Source organism: Procambarus clarkii, chromosome 6 (genome assembly GCF_040958095.1).
Source record: "Procambarus clarkii isolate CNS0578487 chromosome 6, FALCON_Pclarkii_2.0, whole genome shotgun sequence".
NCBI lineage: Eukaryota > Metazoa > Arthropoda > Malacostraca > Decapoda > Cambaridae > Procambarus > Procambarus clarkii.
Window position 1 is genome coordinate 26,452,381 of NC_091155.1, and position 23,610 is coordinate 26,475,990.

The 23,610-nt window shown below is 38.5% G+C and overlaps 1 protein-coding gene across 11 annotated transcripts in view; it reads right to left on the reverse strand.

Moving 5' to 3' along the window:
- The window catches only part of LOC123753885 (protein turtle), a 418,196-nt gene that overhangs the window by 59,560 nt on the left and 335,026 nt on the right, over positions 1-23,610 (reverse strand). For all 11 annotated transcript variants that reach the window (XM_069307224.1, XM_069307230.1, XM_069307232.1 and 8 more), the window contains 9 exons: positions 18,504-18,622; positions 14,841-15,066; positions 14,051-14,326; positions 12,387-12,674; positions 11,858-12,048; positions 9,037-9,117; positions 8,758-8,886; positions 7,064-7,335; positions 6,027-6,199 (listed from right to left, as the gene is read on the reverse strand). In XM_069307224.1, coding sequence (XP_069163325.1) covers positions 6,027-6,199; positions 7,064-7,335; positions 8,758-8,886; positions 9,037-9,117; positions 11,858-12,048; positions 12,387-12,674; positions 14,051-14,326; positions 14,841-15,066; positions 18,504-18,622 — 1,755 coding nt within the window. The remainder of the gene's footprint in view (positions 1-6,026; positions 6,200-7,063; positions 7,336-8,757; positions 8,887-9,036; positions 9,118-11,857; positions 12,049-12,386; positions 12,675-14,050; positions 14,327-14,840; positions 15,067-18,503; positions 18,623-23,610) is intronic.

Consider the following 23,610-nt stretch of genomic DNA (forward strand, 5'->3'; position numbering starts at 1 on the left):
CCTAAATTAATACAGCTGTAGTAAACCTAAAGTAATATAGCTGTAGTAAACCTAAATTAATACAGCTGTAGTAAACCTAAATTAATATAGCTGTAGTAAACCTAAAGTAATACAGCTGTGGTAAACCTAAAGTAATATAGCTATAGTAACCTAAAGTAATACAGCTGTAGTAACCTAAAGTAATACAGCTGTAGTAACCTAAAGTAATACAGCTGTAGTAACCTAAAGTAATACAGCTGTAGTAACCTAAAGTAATACAGCTATAGTAATCTACAGTAATACAGCTGTAGTAACCCTGAAGGGTATAGTAATCCATAATATAACATGGCTGTAGTACTCTTGAATATAGTTGTCATAACATAAGTAAAACAAAGGTGAAGCCAATCATATGTGAACCAAATAAAAGTAATTTAACTCATGTTAGTTAAGTAAACAACTGAAGAATATAATTTAAAATTTTGTTTAAGATAGTATACTTCTTGTTCATTAAAAGGGGACTGATTACCTAACAGAGTTCAAAAGCAACAGAAAACATGATGAAAACTGTATTCTGACTGTAAACATAAAAGCATAGAATAGTAAGTGGAAATACGCAACAAGGGCAAAGAAGTTGTCAAATGAAAAAGTTGTCAGACATTAATAAAAGCAGAGCTTGTATAATGAAATTATATACTTTTTTATGTTACCATTATAAGAAATTATTACAGTACAACTTATCATACACAGATGTCTAGTATAGTACTGTATATACATTTTTCCAGTAACAAGATTTGCTAATTTAGGACCAATTCATAGGCACTATGTCCAGATTTGGTTTGTACAGGCAAAGATTTTGGGGGGAAAATTTTTCACCCTTTGTCATTCGGAAATTTTTTCCAGTTGCTTAGGTGTTTCAGGTCAATGTCCTGAAGAGCATCAAACTCAGGTGCTAAATAATTTTTAGTACCAAACAACTGAAATTACTACAATGAAATTGCGAGAATGTGATATATTTATGAGAAAATATTAAACCGTATGATGGGATCAAACCCACATTTAAGTTCTTTCATGATAGACTCAAATAATATCAATACTGAAATAGTTTGGCAAGTATTTAAGGAGAGAAGAAGCAAGCTATGTTTAAATGAACAAATTCACAAGGGCCGTGATGAGGGTTCGAACCTAATTCCAAAGAGGATCCCAGACGCTGCCTTAATCGACTGAGCTACGACAATGTAACTGCTCAGTTGACAACGTAATAGCTCAATCCTCGGCCCTTGTGGATTTGTTCATTTGATGCATCACGCTATTGTAATTTCTGTGTGTAAAGCTATGTTTACTCTTGCTCAGGGGACATATATTATTAATGGATTGAAAATGATACTGCACAAGAGGAAACTGAACTTGAGTTGAACAATGACACCATATTTATATGCCAGTCAATGCATATATTTTTATTCAAATCAGCGGTGGTCTAGTGGTAGAGTATGCGACTGGCAATGCCGGGGTCGTAGGTTTGCGCCCACCTATAGCTCTAGTGGATTTTCTTATCATTGCCAATGCTGTGCAATATCACAACCTCTTTGAAAACACAATCTTTTTTCTTCTTTGCAACAATGTAGATGCAGAAACCTAATTCTGTCACCGCTCTCCCCCTGACAGGTCCAAATATGATAAGTTGTACTGCACATTGTATTAATTAAGTAATTAGCATGAAGATGAAAATAAATGCTGAAAAATAGGCTTTGGTCTGAGTGAATACTTTGCTCTCCATAGACGGATTTACCTTAGAGGACAACCAAATGGGATTGCTCAAAAAGAAGTGACAATAATTACAATTTTATGAAAAACAAAGGAAATATGCAATAGCAAAAATAAACAAATCCACAAGGGCCGGGACGAGGGTTCGAACCTACGCCTGGGATCCTCTTGGACGTAGGTTCGAACCCTCGTCACGGCCCTTGTGGATTTGTTCATTTGATGCATTACGCTATTGTGATTTCTGTGTGTATAATAGCAAAAATATTTTGAACAAATTTTGTATAAAAACATCTTGAAAAACAAATTAAAAAGGGTATTTCCATCTAATTCAATACAGAGAGAAGCTGGTGAGAGTACAGCAAATCTAGAAATTCCATACAATGAGATCAGTGGAGTTACCCTGATAAATTTGTCAGTCGAGTGTTTGTGAGAGCAGGGCCAGAAACTAGGGCTAAACTGTTCATATGGAAACCAAGACAATGTAGCAGCCCCAAAAGTTCTCAAACTTGAACAGCAATGAGAGCAGAACTTGAACTAGAAGAAAGAGACAGATATACTGTAACTCTGATGGTTCCAGTCTAGGAGCTGAAGTTCCATCCAAACCAGCACAAACTCCCTCACTGCTGTGAGTGTGCTGCAACATCTACAACCACAGACCCTGCCCAGAGTACCAGCAGCTGGAGACAAAGCCTCAGCCAAGAACTGATGCTTGTGTAATTACCTAATTATGTGTACAACTCGTGCAGTGCACGAGCGTGCACTGTCTAGTCCCACGGTCAGCAAAGAACCAATCACATTGGAAAGATTACATAGGTGATATTGAGAAGAAATTTAGGAGCAAGAGCAACCACCCTTAGTTTCAATAAAAAAAAGTTAAGAGTTGCCTATTACAGAGTGTAGAAAAGTGTACAGGAGCAGTAAGGATGACTGTGAGAGAGGGGAAGGATGTTTTGGTATCCAAAACCAGCCCCAGCCACTGAAGAAATTGGGCCTGCTTGAGCTGGGATTTTTTGACATTCAAGATAAACCCTAATACAAACTACCTTACACAGAATGCTATCGCTGGCATTCTGTGTAACACAAGCAGAATGGCTGAAGGGCCCAAACCAACCAATGTAGTTTAGTGAAGATCCTGGATACAAGGTCAACCAGAAGGGTAGAACTTAAAATTGGTAAGCAAGGTGCCCAATCAAAACCCCAGTCAATCCCTGAACTGCGGGTGGATAGGGACATATGAATGCGCATCCCACAGATATAAGAAAATGTGACAAGACTGGGATTGATATTACCTGGCAAATCATCCGGAGTGTTAGGAAGAGGATGAACTGATTGAACCACAGAGGGAGTCTCCCAGAAAGAAACTTGCAAATCTGCCATAGTTTGCAACAAGCCAAGTACCAAAATTGAGAGGACTAAGCTATAAGCACAGGTTATGGGAACTTAATTTCATAACTCAAAAGGAGAGTAGGAGCAAAGGAATATAATCCCTACATAAAAGATAAATAGGGGAACAGACACGGTGAGCAAAAATAAATTTTAAATTAAGATAAATTGAACAAGAAAATCATCAGCAGAAGCTGGAAATGCAATTATGTCATACAAGTACTGTATAAGGAAATACTCAAACCCAGCCCTGATGGTCAATAAGTGGAAGACAAAGAAAAATGATGACGATAAAGCCATTTCAATTTACAACTTCACAAACAGATACAACACAGAACTTTAACAAAAATATTTATGAAAATCCTGTCAAGTACTGTACTAAGATCTAGTTTGGTGTGTGTGTGTGTGTGTGTGAATGTATATAGTCATTCTTTTTTCATGTGGTTGTAACACTGCTTCTGATCTCTCTCTCTCTCTCTCTAAAATAAAATGTTTGCTCTACTTTATAACTGGTTTTAAATTTTGTTTATTTTATAAAATATTATTAAGAGTTCCTTAGTTAATTTTCAAGTAAAATTTAAGCTTATGGGGTGCCACTTTACTACATTTGTAATTCCCTTGTAATTTGACCAAGTAATGCTTTTAATAAGCTCAATTTCATTATCTAGTGAGGAATGACATTTCTTCTTTAATATACTTAGCCCAAGTAAGAGTTTCTTAGTACAAATGCAATTTACCTGTAATTAAGTTCTCACTACCACAACGTTAACAAGGAGGGAACTCGGTTATAAAAAAAATGTATGTATTTAGACAAACCATGACATTTAAAGCACAATAACCCACTAAACAGAAAATATTATTACCCACTAGCTGCATGACATTTAATAATAGCTAACTGATACTTTTGATGTGTGACATATAGCAACAACTTATGGTTAATAGTGGCTGTGAAAGTCGCTTAAGTTTGCAATAAAACATGGTCAAGAACTCTTAGTGTGCACTTATGCCTCAAAAGATCCCATAAGAAGATAATGCCCATAAGCTTACATTTTACCAGTAAATCATATCATGCCTTGGGTTCAAAGTGATTCTTATTACATCAGTTAGTAGGTGCACTTATAGTACACTGTTGTATTTGAAACATTTGGACAAGGTATGCACATGAGAGAGAAGTATTTGAATATTATTAGGCATACATGCAATAATTACTGAATTATTTCGTGTATTTACAGGTCAATTAACTTGAATAGAAAACATTGTTTAAATACAAAACTGTCTGCAAATTTCACTTTGGAGAGTAGTTAATATGCACTTATGGAAGCAAAATAATGTATATTTAATTGTATTCACTGTTATATATGAGAGAAGAGATCTAGAGATCTGAACTGAATATTGATTAGAGTTAATTAATAAGATTTGAATTAAACTAGAGACAGAAATATAATTAATTATTTTACATTTATTTCATGATAGGAATAATTGTAGTATATGCATCACTTTAGAAGCAAAGTTGCACAAAAGTATGGCCATTCCGTAAGGGGGGAAGAAGTATAAACAAGGAAACCATAACACAGGTCAGTGAAAGAGAAGGAAAACTGACGAGCTAGTTGACAAATGTGTAGACAAACACCAAATATTAGAGGGAATCAACGAGGTGCTTAGTTGAGGTCTGGGTTAAGAGATCCACAGTGAAGATTTGAGGAAAACTTGGATATGTACATAGAAATTATATACCATCATTTAGATCTAGAAAGTCAAAGGTTATGATATATATTTATTTACTGATAGCAGTGCCTAAATTCAGAAGCAAAATGTTAAAAAACATATAGTTGATCTTCATGTGGACAAAGGCTATAGAAATGTAAGTCTTAGAACCAGAAACATTAAGGTGAGGTAAAATATCAGGAACACAGGAAGGAACATTTTCTGAAGGAATAAAACTTTAAAGAATGAGGCTACAAATGCAGTTGAGGTTTTTATGTATCATCTTTAAACTGTGACTATTTCTCTTAGGTGTATATATAAAAACCATACAACAGTAGAGGTACAAACTTTTCTACAGTCCATAAGGGACAAGAGAGTACAGTATATATCCACCACTGCGACAAGAAGAGGAGTACAGTACTTAATATAAATATTACTAAAGTTCTACAATTACAGCTAAAGAATATGCATAGCCATCACCATGTTAGTTTACCAGTATTATGATAGAATGCATTAGTATTATATATATATACCAAACCTACAATATATGTCTAACTACAACCACCATTCAATGGTTAAAGTGGAGATCATATATATATACCAGATTAAGTTACCATGAATAAAGTACTGAACTTGTGCTTTCATCTTACCATATCACAGTGAATGGTCCACATTCACCATTCTACCTGACTGGAAACATTCCACAGTATTCTGTAACCTTGAGAACCTTTTGTGTCAGCAACCAGAAAATATCTTAGTATATTAACAGTAAGTAGACAGCTAAAGTTAATAGGGCGATACATGTGTAAACGTATGATTATTTGTATGTAAATACGTGGATGCAATTTTGTAATATTCAAACTATATATATATATATTAACTAATGAAATTTTGAATTAATTTGTACATGTATGAGTGTGTGTGTGTGTGTGTGTAATTACCTAAGTGTAGTTACAGGATGAGAGCTATGATCATGGTGTATCATTCTCCCAGTACTCTTTGTCATATGATGCTTTGAAACAGCTATGTAATTAATTACCTAAGTAATTAATTATGTGTGCGTGTGTGTGTGTATATGCTCACTCATGTGTGTGCATGCATGTGTGGCCGGGCACGAGTCTTGAAACTTTCCATCATTAGTCAACAATGTATGTAAGGTGCTTCAAATAAATCAAAAGAGTAAATATTATGAATTGTACCTTTTGTGGTGGCTGTCACAATATCAGAAAACATGCCATCCCCCAGCATATTCTTTCCCTGCACTTGAATTTCATAGGTGTGATCTGGGATTAGATTATAAATGGTGACACTGGTGCTCCCAGGTGGCTTGACGTCAATTTGTGACCAAGTTCGAGACCCTAAAGTTCGGTACCTGTGGGGGATGTATTTGTAAATACAGTAGAATAGATCATTAGGATAGTCAAGTAAAAAGACCAGGAAGCTGTATGAATCTTTTAGATGACAAGAATAAGTGGAGAGCAATAAGTACATCAAATTTAAGGAATGAAGATAATGCAGTTCTTCTAGCAGAAAATGAGACTAATTGTAAATGAGTTGAAAGCATTGATGACATATAAGAGAGAAGACGAGTTTAGTCAGCGTGGACATGCAAAAAGGAAATTCAGTGTGAATTAAGTAAGTGTAAATGGACAAGTTTAAGAAGTTATCAAATCAGGTTAATTAAATAACTGGCAGAAGAAGAACTTGCACAGGTGTTAGTTGAGAAAGTTACGAAAGGAAAGAAGATGGTACAATGAGTGCCCCTGAATAAGACTACTTGTCTAGTTATAAATACACGTACTGTGTTGTTAATAAATTGTAGACAAATTAAATAATTAATAAATTAATAATTAGTTAATAAGAGTGTGAAAACATACAAATATAGACCTCTCCCTATCTGATTTTCACTCCATCATCACTGGTTTTAAATCTACTTAAAGCATTTGCAAATTTTCTTTCAATTTTCTCAGAGAGAAATTACCGACGGACAATTAACTGTCTAAGGTGAAACACGGCAAGAACATTCAAAGTGTCAGATATGCCAAACAGCAATACCCTTAGAATGTGGGTCATAAGCACAAACAAGCTAAATGATCTGGTTGAGAACTGAAATCAAGGAGATGGACTCACATAGTCCTGTATTCTATACGCTTATGTTAAGAGTGTAGAAATTAAACAAATATATATATTAAATTAATATGTATAATTAAATTTAATACAATATCCATGAACTTACCATATGGTATACTGCTGCTCCCAATCTTTTCCCCCTGGGTAACCTGGGAGCCAAGACAACTTTATGCTAAAAGGCTGGGTTTCAGTTGAGATGTTATATGGTGGGTGTGGTGTTGTGCCTTCCACCAGTAGCTGTGTTGCTGTTACTAAGGTAGCAATCTCATTACTAACCATGCACTCATAATATGCATGATCACTTTTGCGAAGGTTTCGAATGGTAAGGTTGCCACCTACAATGTGCGTACGGTCTCGAGGCAAATTCTGACCATCACGCTGTGAATGGAATTTTTTATAAATAATTACCTGCATTTATTTATGGCAATAACATGTACAGAATATCTTTCTAAATGAAGAGTAAATATGACTAATATTATTGAAATAAATGCAAAACCCAAACAACATAAGAGATCACATTTCAATTCGTATTGAATCAATATTAATTCTCGACTTGATAATGGTTTAGGATGGACAAAATTGTCATTACTTTCCCATATAAAACTGCCTCTAAATACTTTGTTCAATATAACCCTATTATTCTATAATAATGATAATGTATTCATACTGAAAGTAGCTGTTGTATTATTGCACTAATGAGACATGAATATATTACAATATTCAAATCACAATAACTTGATACATACTCATGAGAAAATCATTGGAGCAGGACAGGGATTGAGTTAGCATCCTGAGGAACCCCAGATACAAACCTTAATCCATGGACCACAACATGGTAAATATTATATATAACCTGGGATCCACATGAATCCACTAGGAGCACGAGTCTGGAGGCACCAAGCTGGTAGTCAACCCAAGTTTTACATATAACTTCCATGTACTCTGGTGTTGGTAGAAGTTCTCCACCAAATGCTCCTTTCAAATGCACAAGGAAATCACAATAATGTGATATGTCTGTAAGAAAATCATTGAAGCGGGGTTAAGGTGCATGTCTGGGGTTACCCAGGATGCTGGTTCAATCCCCATCCTGCTTTAATGATTTTCTCATAGACATATCATATTACTGTATTGTGATTTCCTTGCGTATTTGAAGGAGCATTTGATGAAAAACTCCATTACGTACACCAGAGTGCATGCAGGTTATATGTAAAACTTTGTTTGGCTACTAGCTTGATGTCTTCAGACTCTTTGTGGATTTGAGCGGATCCCAAGTTATAGAAGTTTTAGCATGACATGGTCTATGGGTTTAGGCAGGCATCTGTGGTTATCTAGGTTACTGGTTCGATCAGTGACCTGGAGCAGGTAACTGTCCTGCTCCAATGATTGTCTCATATTACATTATAATCTTAAATAAACAAGTCTAATTCAGGAAGATACATTAGCATGAATGAAAATGGGGTACACATCATACAGTATAACCAATTCCTGAGAGGCAGTATTTTTACATATCCATATTCAGCACTGTTTAATTAAGATCTGTTATGTTTCAAAACATACATCCAGCTATATTATCTCTACTGTAAGTCTTTAAATATTTAAGTTTGTTGGTTGCCTGTTGCATATTCTAAATATTTTCCACACTTAAAAAATACTTTATGATGAATGTTAATTTTGGTAAAATATAGTACCCCATTCTCTTTCCCCAAAGCACAAATCTAGCTCCTAAAGCCCATTTCCATGACTGAACTATAAGCATGACTAAAATTTCACTTCGGTTAAAAAATACAAAGCATGACATACCCTCTTCCAAGTGACTTCTGGAGTTGGTGATCCTTGACCCCCACAGACAAGGGTTACTTCCTCGCCTACTTGGCCATGGTATTGTGGCTGAGGTCGTGGGGCAAACACGGGTGGATCACGAACTAATACCTATTAGATAATAAGAGATTTATCTTTAGTGCTATGTCAATTTAAAAAATAAAATATAATTATGATAGTATTTCTACAGAGTTATTGAATAAACTAAGTCATGAAGAGTTCCGTTCTAAGGTCTAAATCAAATTAAAAATGATGGCTTACTTCCATGTCGCCTGATGCTCCTGCTGTCGTATGACGGTTATAAGGTGTGCAGCTGTAGCGACCTTGGTGTGACTGGTTTACCTATTTTGAGAATTATGAATTAAATATTTTAAGAGTTATTTTAAAGTGACTTCTAAAAATTAATGCTTCCTAGACTTATTCTTGAGGCTAGTGTGGTTATGCCTGCTGCTCTCAATTAAGTTAAGCTTTTCCCGTCATATCAACAAGGATTAGCATGAACAACTTGGTCAAGGCAGCAGCTGCAGTTGAATCCGACGCAAAGACAGGTAAGGAATCTAAGCCATTTAATTTAACCAGCCTGGCCCACAGTGGAGGAGAAAATATATTTGCCATGATATAATATATTCCTGCCATGATATAATATATCATGGTAGGAAAATATATTTAAAAATATTCGCAAGGCAAGAGCGAGCCTTAACCACTGTGCTGCTCGCCTTCCAAATACGGCATCCCCCCTTGTGCGCAGGAAATAAATTCTCTGGAAAAAACTCTTTTTGTTGTCAAATGTTAAATACTCTTCCCTGATCACAGATAAAAAAAAAAATCTAAATTGTACTTACTTTGGCCACAATGGGAGTCCAAAAAACGGTGTGCGACGTCACGATTTGGTGGTCGCCCATGATGTAGACTCCCGGAGCCAGTTGCCCACCAGCTTTAACAAGCGCGAGTTACCACAAATATTTTTTTGTTCATTTTTTGCGTACATTTCCAAATACATTTGTTTTGTGTTTTCTTGCCAATCCTATGTATAATGAACACGTACACAATATTACGGCAGTGAAACATTCGTACAGTCCCAAGACACTGTGTTATATGTGTCTCAAATGTGTCCACATATATTGCTCATATATCCAATGTTTCATGTACATTTATGTATATTTACAATATATTTACACACTATACACTATCACACACTATATACATTCACCATCAACACACTCAGAACTCTGCGAGTGTGAGCTGCCACACCCAGCCAGCTCTCCCTCACTTCTCTAACACCTAGCTTACTCCTTACACCTTACTCGCCAACTTTCCTCCTCCTGCCATACTGTTATTATTTTTATTACACTATTTTCTTACATTTATACACGTTATGTATACATATCTACATGTTTTATTCACCATAACTATGCAAGTAAGCCGGTATTGTGTCCAAACAACACAGTGGCCACCATACACTGCATGAGAAATTACACAGCAGTCAGCAGACGATGCTACGATTACGACGCCACCTCCCCTCACCAAAATGGCTCCTCTCAACATACTCCTATTGCTGTTATTACACTATATACACACATTGTATATACCCATGTACATATGTGTTCCCCATAGCGAACCACTAAGCTAGTAAGGTGAGCAAAACAAGAGTGACTGCCACACACAATGACGCTACCTGGATTCCCTCCCTCCCTCACCAAACATCCTCCTCCCACTTTTTATTGACTGGACTTACCATACCAGCTTAGTGGTTTACTATGGTGAACACAAATGTAGATACTTAAATATAACGTGTGTATAGAGTGTAATAACAGCAATAGGAGTATGTTGGGAGCCGCTATTTTGGTGAAGGAGGTGTGTCATCTGCACGACTTGTCATGTTGTTTACTGGTGGCCACTATGGTTTTTGGGCACCATACCAGCTTATTTGTACAGGTATGGTGAATAAAACATGTAGATACTTATATATAATGTGTGTATATAGTGTAATAACACCACAAACAGTATTGTTGGAGGAGAAATATTAGTGCGCCTGGCATTGAGGGCGGCCGCCACCAGCTGACTGTGTGAGTAGCTACGTCTTATTGCCTTTACTCACCATACAAGCTTAGATGTATAGTTATGGTGAACAAAACATGTAAATACTTATGTATAATGTCTGTGTATAGTGAATAAATCCAAAAACAGTATCGTGGGAGGAGAATGTGGGCAAGTGAGGTGTTGTTGATACCTGGTTGATGGGGTTCTGGGAGTTCTTCTACTCCAAGCCTGGCCCGAGGCCAGGCTTGACTTGTGAGGGTGGGAGTGGCATCGAATGGCTGGCTGACGTGTGGCAGTCACTCCTCGTTGCTTTTTGACTCACAATACCAACTTAGTGGTTCGTTATGGTGAGCAAAACATGCAAATACTTATATATAACCTGAGTATATAGTGTAATAACAGCAAAACTATTTGTTTATTGTTTTATGAACATAATAATTGAATCATTAATAGGCACTCTATAATTTTGAGTACAGCAATGGTTCACACATTTTATTACATAAATACATCACAATACACACTATTGAATATTACTGCAAAAAACAAAGAAAAAATCAATCGAGACATTGAAATAATTAGGTAATAATAAATATCTTCGTGGCAACTGCTGCCTGACAGCTCGGGCGGAGCAGACCTCATCTGGCGGCTGCTCTGTCAACGCCTCTTTTTTGCAAGACTTCCCCACCCTATTGTAGCCAAAATATGCCAACCTACAATTTTTTTATTATTTTTCCCGTGATCAGGGAACAGAAATGAACACTTTTATAAGACGAAAGAATTTTTTGGATTCTTTTTTTTGTTGCGCCTGTGGGGGTTGAAGGCAAAAAGGCCTTTAGCGGTCTGAGGGTTAATGATACCTAAAAAACTAAGTAAATCTTAACCTGATAAATCCCTGATAGTAATACTGTACTATAAGTAATTCTAAGGTGAAAATAACTTAGTGTTAAAACTTTAGTAAAAGTTTCATGCACAGGTATACAGTATAGCCCTTTTTTTAATAAAGGGGATTTACTCAGCATAAACTCAGATCACAATAACAAACCTTGGTTATCAGTAGTGAGCCATTATTAAGCTTGACAACTGTGCTCTCATTTTCAACATCAAAGAGTCGTTTGTCCTTGATCCAAGTAACAAACTGGATTGGTGGGTTACTCTTTATAAAGCACTTAATAATACCTTGTTGTCTAAAGGGAAGGTACTGTACAGTTGGTGTATATGTTACACGTGCAGGGTCTGAAAATTAAGACATTATCTGAGTGATAACAGCATTGGTTAGCAATGAAATACAATTTATTTCTAGAAATATTAAACTTAAAGAAAGGATTAATCACAATTCTAGTACATTTAAAAAAACAGGGTGATAAACAATCATAAATTTAATTTATTAGCCCTGTTTTTTTACTGGATATGATACTAAAAGAAAATCTTTACTTTCATATCTGTCATGTATTTTCTTTGCTTCTTTATCCTTAATGTGTATACTTCCTTAAGAGTTTATGCATGCAGTAAGTGCTGTATATCAAATACCATAGTATCTGACAAGATTAATCAACACAGAACTGTTCACTTACATTCAACATTAAGATAGGCTGTGGCTTTCTGAGGTGTTCCAATTCCATTGGAAACTTCACAAGTGAAAAAGCCACCGTCATCCGCACTTGTTGGATTAATAATGAGTGTACCATCTCTCCTGATAATAGATCGAGTATCTAACCAGGAAAGCTTATCAATGGAGACGCCTTCTCTTTTCCAGGTAACTGTCACATTTCCTGGAAGAGCCTTTGCTTCGCATGGAAATTCAACTTTCTCCCCTTCCTGGCGTGTCTGGTTGTGAGGTGGCGTTACAATCACCGCCCCACCTGAAATTACAGCCAACATTTTAGACTATAATTAGAATAACCAAATGGCACTGTACTGTACTATACTGTATACATGTTCATTAAACACTAATACAAATACTGCATGCAATAAAATAAATAGTGAATCGCTTCCATGTTTCCATTTTCAATGGTGAGGGAATGCATAATCCATGAAGATAAGAGAAAACAAAAGAAAAAGAAAATGTTAAAGCTACTCAAGACACTCAGCCATTCACAATATCTTTCACGCCGATGGCGAAATATTAAAGAAATCGTTCACAACCTTTGAGAGACCAAAGTTGGAATATGCACTTAACATTAGAAATGTTCACAGCACTTCAACATTTCATCAAATCTATAGAAGTATTTATTCACCTGAGACTCTTTATTCACTATGTCATTCACTTTCTTTGAGACCATGAAGTTCATGTACACCTTACATCATTCTTACATGTTTCTCCACTAGCAGCTTCACTGTAAAAACATAATGCACATGCATTCTTCTCCCACTGTTGACCCATTTTGTTCAGCATTAATTTCTCCGATACTTTCTGTAATCTTTTAACAAGTGTTATGTCACACACTTTGGCAACTAACCTTAATAGACTAATGACTATAATTTTTAAGCTCATTATATTCATTCTTAATTTTTAAAAAATGTACAATCACAGCTATTTTCCAGTCATCTGTCAATGGCCTATTTCTACTTTAAAGTCCAATGCTTTCTGGTAAAGTTTTAACACTCTAATAAACTTCACCACTTAATTAAAAATGTTATGCATATATATTACTTTATAGACACCTGCAACTTTTTCACAATTCAGCTTCTGAACTACAGCAATGAACTTCTCAACCTATGATAAATCTTCCAATTTTTCTATCTTGCACTTCTCTTACATTAGGAAAATTACATTAAGTTCTATCCATAAGCCTTTTCAATGTACTCCCAGCACCTAGTGTTAATTTCTTCTTCATCAATTAACATTCTAAAGGAAAACTAATATTTCACTAGGCTTTTCCACATCCTTGTTGCATTTCCTACTGTCTTTCAAAAATACCTTTCTGCTTCCTAAATTTGTTAAATACAAAATCTGCATTGTAAATTATTAGATCTGCCAGTTGTCAATTAAACAAATGAAAGTCACTGCCTGGCTTCATTATGCAACAAAAAGGTATGGAAAGGAAGAAGTATGTCTCAACAAATAAATAAATGTGGAATAAGGAAGGTGTAAGAAGAAAAATACACAAGGGAAAAAAAGAAAGAACATGGAAAAATATGGAATAATGTGTTCCAGGAACTAAGGCATTTCAGCAAAGTGAATGTGGCCACAAGGAAGAATCCTCTGTGTGAACAAAGGAAATCTTTATACACATGCCTGCAATAACAACTTTGGCTTCATGATGAACTCTTCCCTCAGCATTCCGCGACACACACACATAGTCTCCGATGTCTTGGTCACGTATTTTGTTAATTCGAAGCTCTGTACCATCATTGAAGATGCCCACAGTTTCTGAAGGGTCGACTGGTTCATTATCCCTGAACCAGAAGATCTCGGGCTTTGGAGTTCCCTCAGCCTCACAATTAAGAATGATGGAGTCACCAATATTGACATAGGTAACATCATCAGGAGTTGTGGTAAATCGAGGTGGTGCTGCAATTAACAGTAAAATAAAGATTATTCTCTCAGGTTTTCTAATCATTAATTTTATTTGTGTATATGGTTTTGTATTATAGTTTGTATATATAGTTTTGTGTATAATTTGTTCTCCTAATTTTAATGTAGTTGGAAAAAATTACATCTGAATTACATATACATTACATATATTATAATAAGATTTCACTGAACCTCATTAAACAAAAATATATAATTATGACAAAATACAATGAATTATGATTTTATGTGTGAATTAAAAATGGAGCCTCAACAGAATGGAAAAGGCATATTGATGAGAAATACATGTAATAAATTGTAAAAGAAGTTAGTATTGTACTGTATAGAGAAAAAGAAAAGACATGAAATGATGAGGAGTAGTACAAGGAACATGAAGAAATAACAATATGTGGGAGTGGGATAAATGTGTTTGAGTTAGGAGATGCAAATGTTGTAATTGTACTGGAAGTGTTTTCAATCTCAGCTGGTTAACAGTACTAGTAACAGCTCTTACCATGAACATCGAGGTGTATCCAGGTACCATTTTCAACACCGCTGCGATCGAGGTAGAAAACATTACACTGATACCAGCCTTGGTCGTCCTCCCTGACTGAAGTGAGGTTGAGTGAGGCCAGCCCATAGGATGTGTCTGGAGAAACCAGTGATGCACGACCCTTATAATTTTCTTCCACATGGGGGTCATACCCATCATACCATATGTAAATGGGAATTTTTTGGTGCTGAAAATAAAAATTATCTCTTTAATACCCTTATAACTTCTTAACTTAAAAAGTATTACAGTATAAGGAAATAATATTTTAATATAAAGATCACATATTATATATTTTTGTGAAACGACGATCACAAAAACACTGATTCAAGCATGCGGAAAAACCACATTTGAAAAATGTGGTTGTGAAAAATGTGGAAAAAATACAATTTCAAAAATCACTTTAAGTCCTTCCCCCTAAACCTACTATTTTCTCAATTGTTTTTCCTTTTCCGATGCTCTGTCCACCCTAGACAGCATCTCCTTTTCCAAACATCCAAAAAATTATTATAGACTTACTTCTATCTACAGAGTTCTGTAGTAATTTGCTGTTAATAACAGCTTGTTTCGAACTGCCTCTCTGATGTCTGATCCTGGTTTCCAAGCATATTTCCTTGATTGTTTCTTTCTCTTTTACAACTTGTTTCTTTCATTTCCTGTTTGCACTTTTCCAAATCCCTAGTAGATTCTTCCATTTGAGAAGCCCATGGATTTTTGTTTTTTTGTATAAATTCCTTGCCTAACTTGCTGGTGTGCATACTTTCACTTAATTCTTGTCCATATCTCTCTTTTTGTTTATTTCTTCAAATTCATTTCCCTTCAATATCCATGTCTCATATTCTCTCTCTGGTTCCTTGATTTGCTCTTTCTGCTTCCTTACCTTGTCAGTCAAAGTGGCAATTTCCTTACCCTGCTGCAACACTCAACAACAAGGGACGGGCTCCATGCTCTGGCCGCATACTCCTGGATTGGTCTTACATATGTGGTTATCTTGAGGTTATCTTGAATACATACAAGGTTTGTATGTGGTATAAAAGGCTCTAAATGATTCCTTACCCAGGTTCCTGAAGGCAGTTCTGATGTTAGCCAGCCTCGCATAAGCCGCCGATGTTATTCTTTTTATGCGAGCTTCAGGAGACAGGTTTGGTGTGATATCAACTCCTAGATCTTTCTCTCTAACCGTTTCATGGAGGACTTCATCTCCCATTCGGTCATTCAGTATCCTGTTTCTGGCCTTCTGTTTCCACTGCCTAGTTTCATTATCTTACATATGCTCAGGTTGAGCTGTCATAACCATTTGTTGGACCATTCATTGTTTGTCTAGATCATCTTGTAGTCTCATACTATTTTCCTCTGACTTAATCCTCCTCATAATTTTTGCATCATCAGCAAACATTGAGAGGAACGAGTCTATTCCCTCTGGGAGATCATTCGTATATTTCAGAAACAGTATAGGTCCAAGGACTGAACCCTGTGAGACTCCACTGGTGACACTTCGTCAATCTGAAAACTCGCCCCTCACAGTAACTCACTGTCTTCTGTTGCTTAGGTTCTCCTTTATCCAATGCAGTACAATGTGTGTGTGTGTGTGTGTGTGTGTACTCACCTATTCACCTATTTGTGCTTGCAGGATCGAGCATTGACTCTTGGATCCCGCCTTTCCAGCTATCGATTGTTTACAGCAATGACTCCTGTCCCATTTCCCTATCATACCTAGTTTTAAAAGTATGAATAGTATTTGCTTCCACAACCTGTTTCCCAAGTGCATTCCATTTTTCCACTACTCTCACGCTAAAAGAAAACTTCCTAACATCTCTGTGACTCATCTGAGTTTCCAGTTTCCACCCATGTCCCCTCGTTCTGTTATTATTACGTGTGAACATTTCATCTATTTCCACTTTGTCAATTCCCCTGAGTATTTTATATGTCCCTATCATATCTCCTCTCTCCCTTCTTTTCTCTAGTGTCGTAAGGCTCAGTTCCTTCAGACGCTCTTCATATCCCATCCCTCGTAACTCTGGGACAAGCCTCGTCGCAAACCTCTGAACCTTCTCCAGTTTCTTTATGTGTTTCTTCAGGTGGGGGCTCCATGATGGCGCGGCATACTCTAAGACGGGTCTCACGTAGGCAGTGTAAAGCGCCCTAAAAGCCTCCTCATTTAGGTTTCTGAATGAAGTTCTAATTTTCGCCAGTGTAGAGTACGCTGCTGTCGTTATCCTATTTATATGTGCCTCAGGAGTTAGATTAGGTGTCACATCCACTCCCAGGTCTCTTTCTCGAATCGTTACAGGTAGGTTACGTTACGTTACGTTACGAAATACTAAAGTATTCCGACAACAAACCTAGTTTGTTACAACATAGAGCTAGTCTTGCCTAAGTGTTTCAATTCAAGAACTAATTTTCTCGACACTAAGCTACAACTGATTGTTATACATGATGAATCTATATTATATCTGAATTTGAAAGAAACCTATTTATTACATCTAACATTTTATTACATCTAACTTAATAGTCACAATACACAAATTTCTCACCTATCAACAATCACCAGTCACAACCACCACAAATTAGATCTTGTTGGATTTTCTATATTATCAAATTCCTTGCATAATACAGAGATATGGTAAAAAACTGCTGCTGACTATAATAGCTACAGGCATTAATTCACACCAAAATAAATTCCACTGAAGTCTTCCGTTGACATGACGAACGATGTTGTTGTTGTTGTTGTTGTTGTTGTTGTTGTTGTTGTTGTTGTTGTTGTTGATGTTTTAGATTCAGCTACTCTAAACAAAAGCTGCAAGTAGCACGGGCTATGGTGAGCCCGTAGTGGACTTCGGACGGTGTAATAAACAAAACGTGGTTGGTGGTCACCGTAGACTTATCTGCGAGGACGCTAAGGTAATAATGCATCCACAATTTACCAGTAGAGGCTACTGATCACATGGTCCAGTAAGATTAACCATCCTGTGTGGTGGGGATTTGTCTAGTATCACTGTTACCCCTATTCATTCTTGTGTTCTTGAGGATATCCTCACAATGCAGGGAAAGTTAGCCCAGTGCAGACTACTGGTCAAATGGCCCTGCATGACTAACCATCCTGTGTGATGGCGACTGTTAGCATCACTCTTGACACACTCTGTACTCCCCCTTGATATAGTCTAGGGCAGCTGCATTAATGCAGATGTACCTAAGTGAGTTAATAAATAAAGGAGGGGAGGGGGACGAACTGGATCATGACCCCATACATTATTGAATGTCTAGTCATTACACTCCTTGAACCTGACCGGTGTGAGGTACCTAGTGTATGACACACCTGGCTCATGACCAACTCTGTAACCCTTCATATATTCTAGAACAAGCATTATAAATGTTAAATGTGCCTAAGTATATTTATATACAAAATCCCTCTCACAGTTGCGATTAGTCACTTTCGAGGGTGACTCTTGAGTGATTCCAGGTGCGGTGAGTGACTGTGGGAATAAAATGGGCATCTTACTCTTCAATGAGTAATGACGGAAATAAGTAATTGGTGATATAACGTGAGCGAGCAGAAATAGTGCGCGTCACCGTGGGAGAATGGCACTAGGTAGCCACAGTGGCCGACAAGAGGTAGTGCCAACGTACCTGTCTCCTCCACTGGATGATGTGGGGCACCTTAGGGTGGGAGACGGGGCAGTTAAGGATGACCGACTCCCCCAGAATGGCAGTGATGTGCTCCGCGTCCCCGTACTGAGAACACGCCCCTGTAACAATAATAATAATAATAATAATAATAATAATAATAATAATAATAATAATAATAATAATAATAATAATAATAATAATAATAAGAAGAAGAAGAAGAAGAAGAAGAAGAAGAAGAAGAAAGGAGCAGGAGGCTTCACGAGGAGGCTTCGAACCTCCACATAATAATAATAAACACGCTCTTAACAACCTTATGAACCATAGTAGTACAAATCCTAAACCATCTTCTCAATAACTCCCAGTGATAATACATCCATCCATCCATCCATCCATCCATCCATCCATCCATCCATCCATCCATCCATCCATCCATCCATCCATCCATCCATCCACCACTGGGAGCCTTTCATTATATTTATTAATGGATTTCCTTGTAGAGCGTAAATGTTATGAATGATGCTCGTGGGTGAGGTTTAATATGAAAAGTGCTAATGCCAAGACTCATTACCATAAACAGTGTGCCCAGTCACGCTAGCAAAGTTTGGAGAGCGTGTCGTATCTTGAAAATACAAAATTTCAATTTCTTACGGGCAAAAAAGTCAATCAGTTTCCGATATATTATTAGCAGTAAAAAAAAAAAAAGTTTTTGGTGAATTTATTAATTATTTCAAGCATGTATAATGCATGCCCAACATTGATTATATATATATATATATATATATATATATATATATATATATATATATATATATATATATATATATATATATATATATATGCCCGTCGATGCCCGCCCGGACATCGATGCCCACGATGCTTTTTATCTCCTCACCAAATGCCTATCCCTTCCGAGGCTAACCTACTTTCTGAGGTGCGCCCCATCTTACAACAACCCAAAGCTTGACGAGTATGACCTCCTACTGAAGACCATGCTGGAAAAAGTTGTTAACCTCTCTCTCAACGAATGCCAGTGGAAACAAGCCACTCTTCCTGTCAGGCTCGGTGGCTTGGGTGTCCGCACCGCCACCCAAATTGCAGTCCCAGCCTTCCTGTCTTCCTCCTCAGCATCAGATGACCTGGTTAAGGAAATTCTACCTGACACCCTGAGTGATGTAGCGGGGATACAGGACCCCCACTACACGGAATGTGACACGAAATGGGGTGCCATGACAGACCCAGCACTCAGACCAGCCATGCCGAAAGCCAAGAAACAATCCAGTTGGGACAGCCCCATTGTAGACAAAGAAGCCACAGCTTTGCTGGAGGCAGCAACAACCCCCAGTGATCGTGCACGCCTCACAGCTGTGCAGGCTCCCCATGCAGGGGACTTCCTTCTGGCAGTCCCTATGTCTGCGACAGGCACACGTCTTGATCCGCAGGAGCTCCGTATTGCAGTCGCTCTCCGCCTTGCTGCCCCTATCCACACTGTTCACAGGTGTATTTGCGGCGAGGCAGATGCTGACGAATATGGATTGCATGGCCTGCACTGTGGAAAATCGGGTGGTTGGCACACTAGACACGACGAAGTCAACGACATCATTAAAAGAAGCCTTGCCTCTGCTCAGTGTCCAGCGGAGAGAGAGCCCCGCAACCTACTGAACCGTGACTCTGTTAGCTTTGCCGGCCGACCAGACGGAATCACACTGCGTCCGTGGAAGGGTGGCAGGCAGTTAGCATGGGACTATACTTGCGTATCCACCCTGGCAACGACATACATCACCCTCTCTGCCGGCACGGCAGGAGCCGCAGCGACACACAGAGAAAAACAAAAGTCAGTCAAGTACAGGCAATTAGATCAAAGGTACAATTTCGTTCCAATAGGGTCTGAGACCCTAGGCCCATGGGGTGAGAGTGCAAGAAGGTTTCTTAAGGATCTTGGTTCCAAGCTCATTGACACCACAAGAGACCCTAGAGCAGCAAGTTTTCTCTTTCAGCGCCTCAGTGTCGCGATCCAGAGGGGAAATGCCCGCTGCATCCTCGGTTCCTGCCCGGCGTCGGAGGAGTTCGAGGAAATCTACAGCCTCTAGGAAGCGAACTTTTTCTTGTGTCCTCTTAATGTTCATTTTTTGTATAAAATCAGATATGTAACTGTATAACCTTGCATATATATATATATATATATATATATATATATATATTGGCTTTTGTCACCTCACCCAAAATCATTTCTGTTTTTTATTTCATATCACCTCACCTAAAACGAATATGTGCATGAAATGATGTGTAAACCTGTCTTTGAAAATGTGAGAAGTCCTTGCAAAACGCTTTTAGGCGTCAGACCATATATAAAAAATGAGAAAATGAACTTAGGAGAGTTAATTTTTCAATTACCCCTAACAGTGAAGAAAAACGGTAAGAAATATTGAAAAGATTCGTGTTAGAATAATTTATCTTACAATTTCGGTCATATTCAACAACAACACCACACACACACACACATATCAGTGTGTGTGTGTGTGTGTGTGTGTGTGTGTGTGTGTGTGTGTGTGTGTGTGTGTGTGTGTGTGTGTGTGTGTGTGTGTGTGTGTGTGTGTGTGTTTAAATCACGAAAATTAACAAGAGATGAAAAATGTGACAATGTCAGACCGCGGAGAAAGAATTGAAACAGGAATTTCCTTAAGTACTTTCGTATATTAATATATCTTCGGAAGGAATGATTTCTAGGAAGGAAATCATTCCTATATACATATATATATATATATATATATATATATACATATATATATATATATATATATATATATATATATATATATATATATATATATATATATATATATATATATATGAGTTAAGTTCTCTTAACTCCGGTTACCTATGTTAAGAGAACTCCGGTGACCGGAGTGGGCGTGGCCTTCTAGTCAGTGACGTCATAGTTGGCGTACCCGTCCTGACCTCTCTCATGATGGAGAAGAACACATAATGCTTTTATTTGAGTGTTGACGGTGGAACCTTGATATAAACCTAACGTGTATGAATACACTCCGGCTTCCTGTCCCCTAACACAATGAATTATCATTATAAATACCACCTTACAGCAGAGTCCTCATTTCCCCATGGGGTGAGAGCCCAACAGTGCTCAGATGCTCTTTCTCATATCTTAAAGAGTTCGTGCCGGCGCTCAGGCGACCCGCTGCCAGTCCTCAGCTGACACAGGGAGGGACAGTTAAGTCTCAAGGAGGGAGGGAGGACTGCCACGCGACAAGTGAATGCACTGTTAAAGGTTTCCAAGACGTGTACAGTGCCGTGATATCCCAGACGTGGTAATTAGTATTCAGGAGTAAGCTGAGGGATGGAGCGGGTTGATCCCTTTAATACCTCGCCACCCACAACGCCTGCATACACCCCACTGCTGCTGCTGCTGCTGGTGCTGCTGCTGCTGCTGCTGCGGCTGCTGCTGCTGCTGCTGCTGCTGCTACTGCTGCTGCTGCTACTGTTGATGCTGCTGCTGCGGCTGCTGCTGCTGCTACTGTTGATGCTCCTGCTCCTGTTGGTGGGACTACTGTTGATACTGCTGGTGCTGCTACTGGTGTTACTGTTGGTGATGGTGGTGCTGCTGCTAATGTTCGTGGTAGATGTGGTGGTGGTGCTGCTGCTGGTGCAAAATGGGAATAGTTGTGGTAGTAAAACGGCTTGGTGTTGCTACTGATGCTGGTGGTGGTGGTGATGGGGGCGACAACGGTACTCTACCGGAGCCTCTTGTGTGCTGGTCCCGGCTATATTATAATTTATATTTAGCAGCAACGGTGCTGCTAAATTAAATTCTTTGTGCGATACAAAGAGAAACTGCACAGGTATTCCCAAGCATGTTTCTCACTCCTGGAGTGAGAAACATGCAGATGGGTGCGCTATCAACACTTGCTCCGAGAGACCTACTGGAAAGTGTCTTGAGATATATATATACAAAGGACACGTTAGCCCTTTCACCTGACTGACTGTCTCCCACAACATGTCACTTTTCCAGCTGTCACAATTACGTCTACCAGTGACTCGTTCAGATAATTGATAGAGAACACACACACAAGCTGTTTAAAGTAGCTGACATTTGCAACCGAAACACAGACCCATTAGTTGCAAAACATCTCCACAACAGGCAGTGACTGTCACGGGGCAAGTAACTAACTTCAAGGTTCATCAGTCATATACTAGATGACTGTTTGCTTGACTGAGATGGCATTTGCCAAGGCATCTACATTTAAGAGGAAAGAGTCATCCGCCAACTGACTGTCAACATCCGGGGCAAAACAAGACTCACAGCACGCCAACTTGGCTATATTGATCATGCTCCTCTCCTTCCCTGCCTGCCCCTCCTCTCTCTCTCTCTCTCTCTCTCTCTCTCTCTCTCTCTCTCTCTCTCTCTCTCTCTCTCTCTCTCTCTCTCTCTCTCTCTCTCTCTCTCTCTCTCTCTCTCTCTCTCTCTCTCTTTCCCCTCTCTCTCTCTCTTTCCCCTCTCTCTCTCTCTTTCCCCTCTCTCTCTCTCTTTCCCCTCTCTCTCTCTCTTTCCCCTCTCTCTCTTTCCCCTCTCTCTCTCTCTTTCCCCTCTCTCTCTCTCTCTTTCCCCCCCTCTCTATCTCTTTCCCCCCCTCTCTATCTCTTTCCCCTCTCTCTCTTTCCCCTCTCTCTCTCTCTCTTTCCCCTCTCTCTCTCTCTCTCTTTCCCCCCCTCTCTATCTCTTTCCCCCCTCTCTATCTCTTTCCCCCCCTCTCTCTCTCTTTCCCCCCCCTCTCTCTCTCTCTCTCTCTCTCTCTCTCTCTCTCTCTCTCTCTCTCTCTCTCTCTCTCTCTCTCTCTCTCTCTCTCTCTCTCTCTCTCTCTCTTTCCCCTCTCTCTCTCTCTCTCTCTCTCTCTCTCTCTCTCTCTTTCCCCTCTCTCTCTCTCTCTCTCTCTCTCTCTCTCTCTCTCTCTCTCTCTCTCTCTCTCTCTCTCTCTCTCTCTCTCTCTCTCTCTCTCCTGCGTGGTTACCACATATATAACACGGCGGTGACGTCACCCCTTAGTATTTGTGTAATGACGTCACCCGTTAATTACCAGAGTGTGTGTTGACGTCA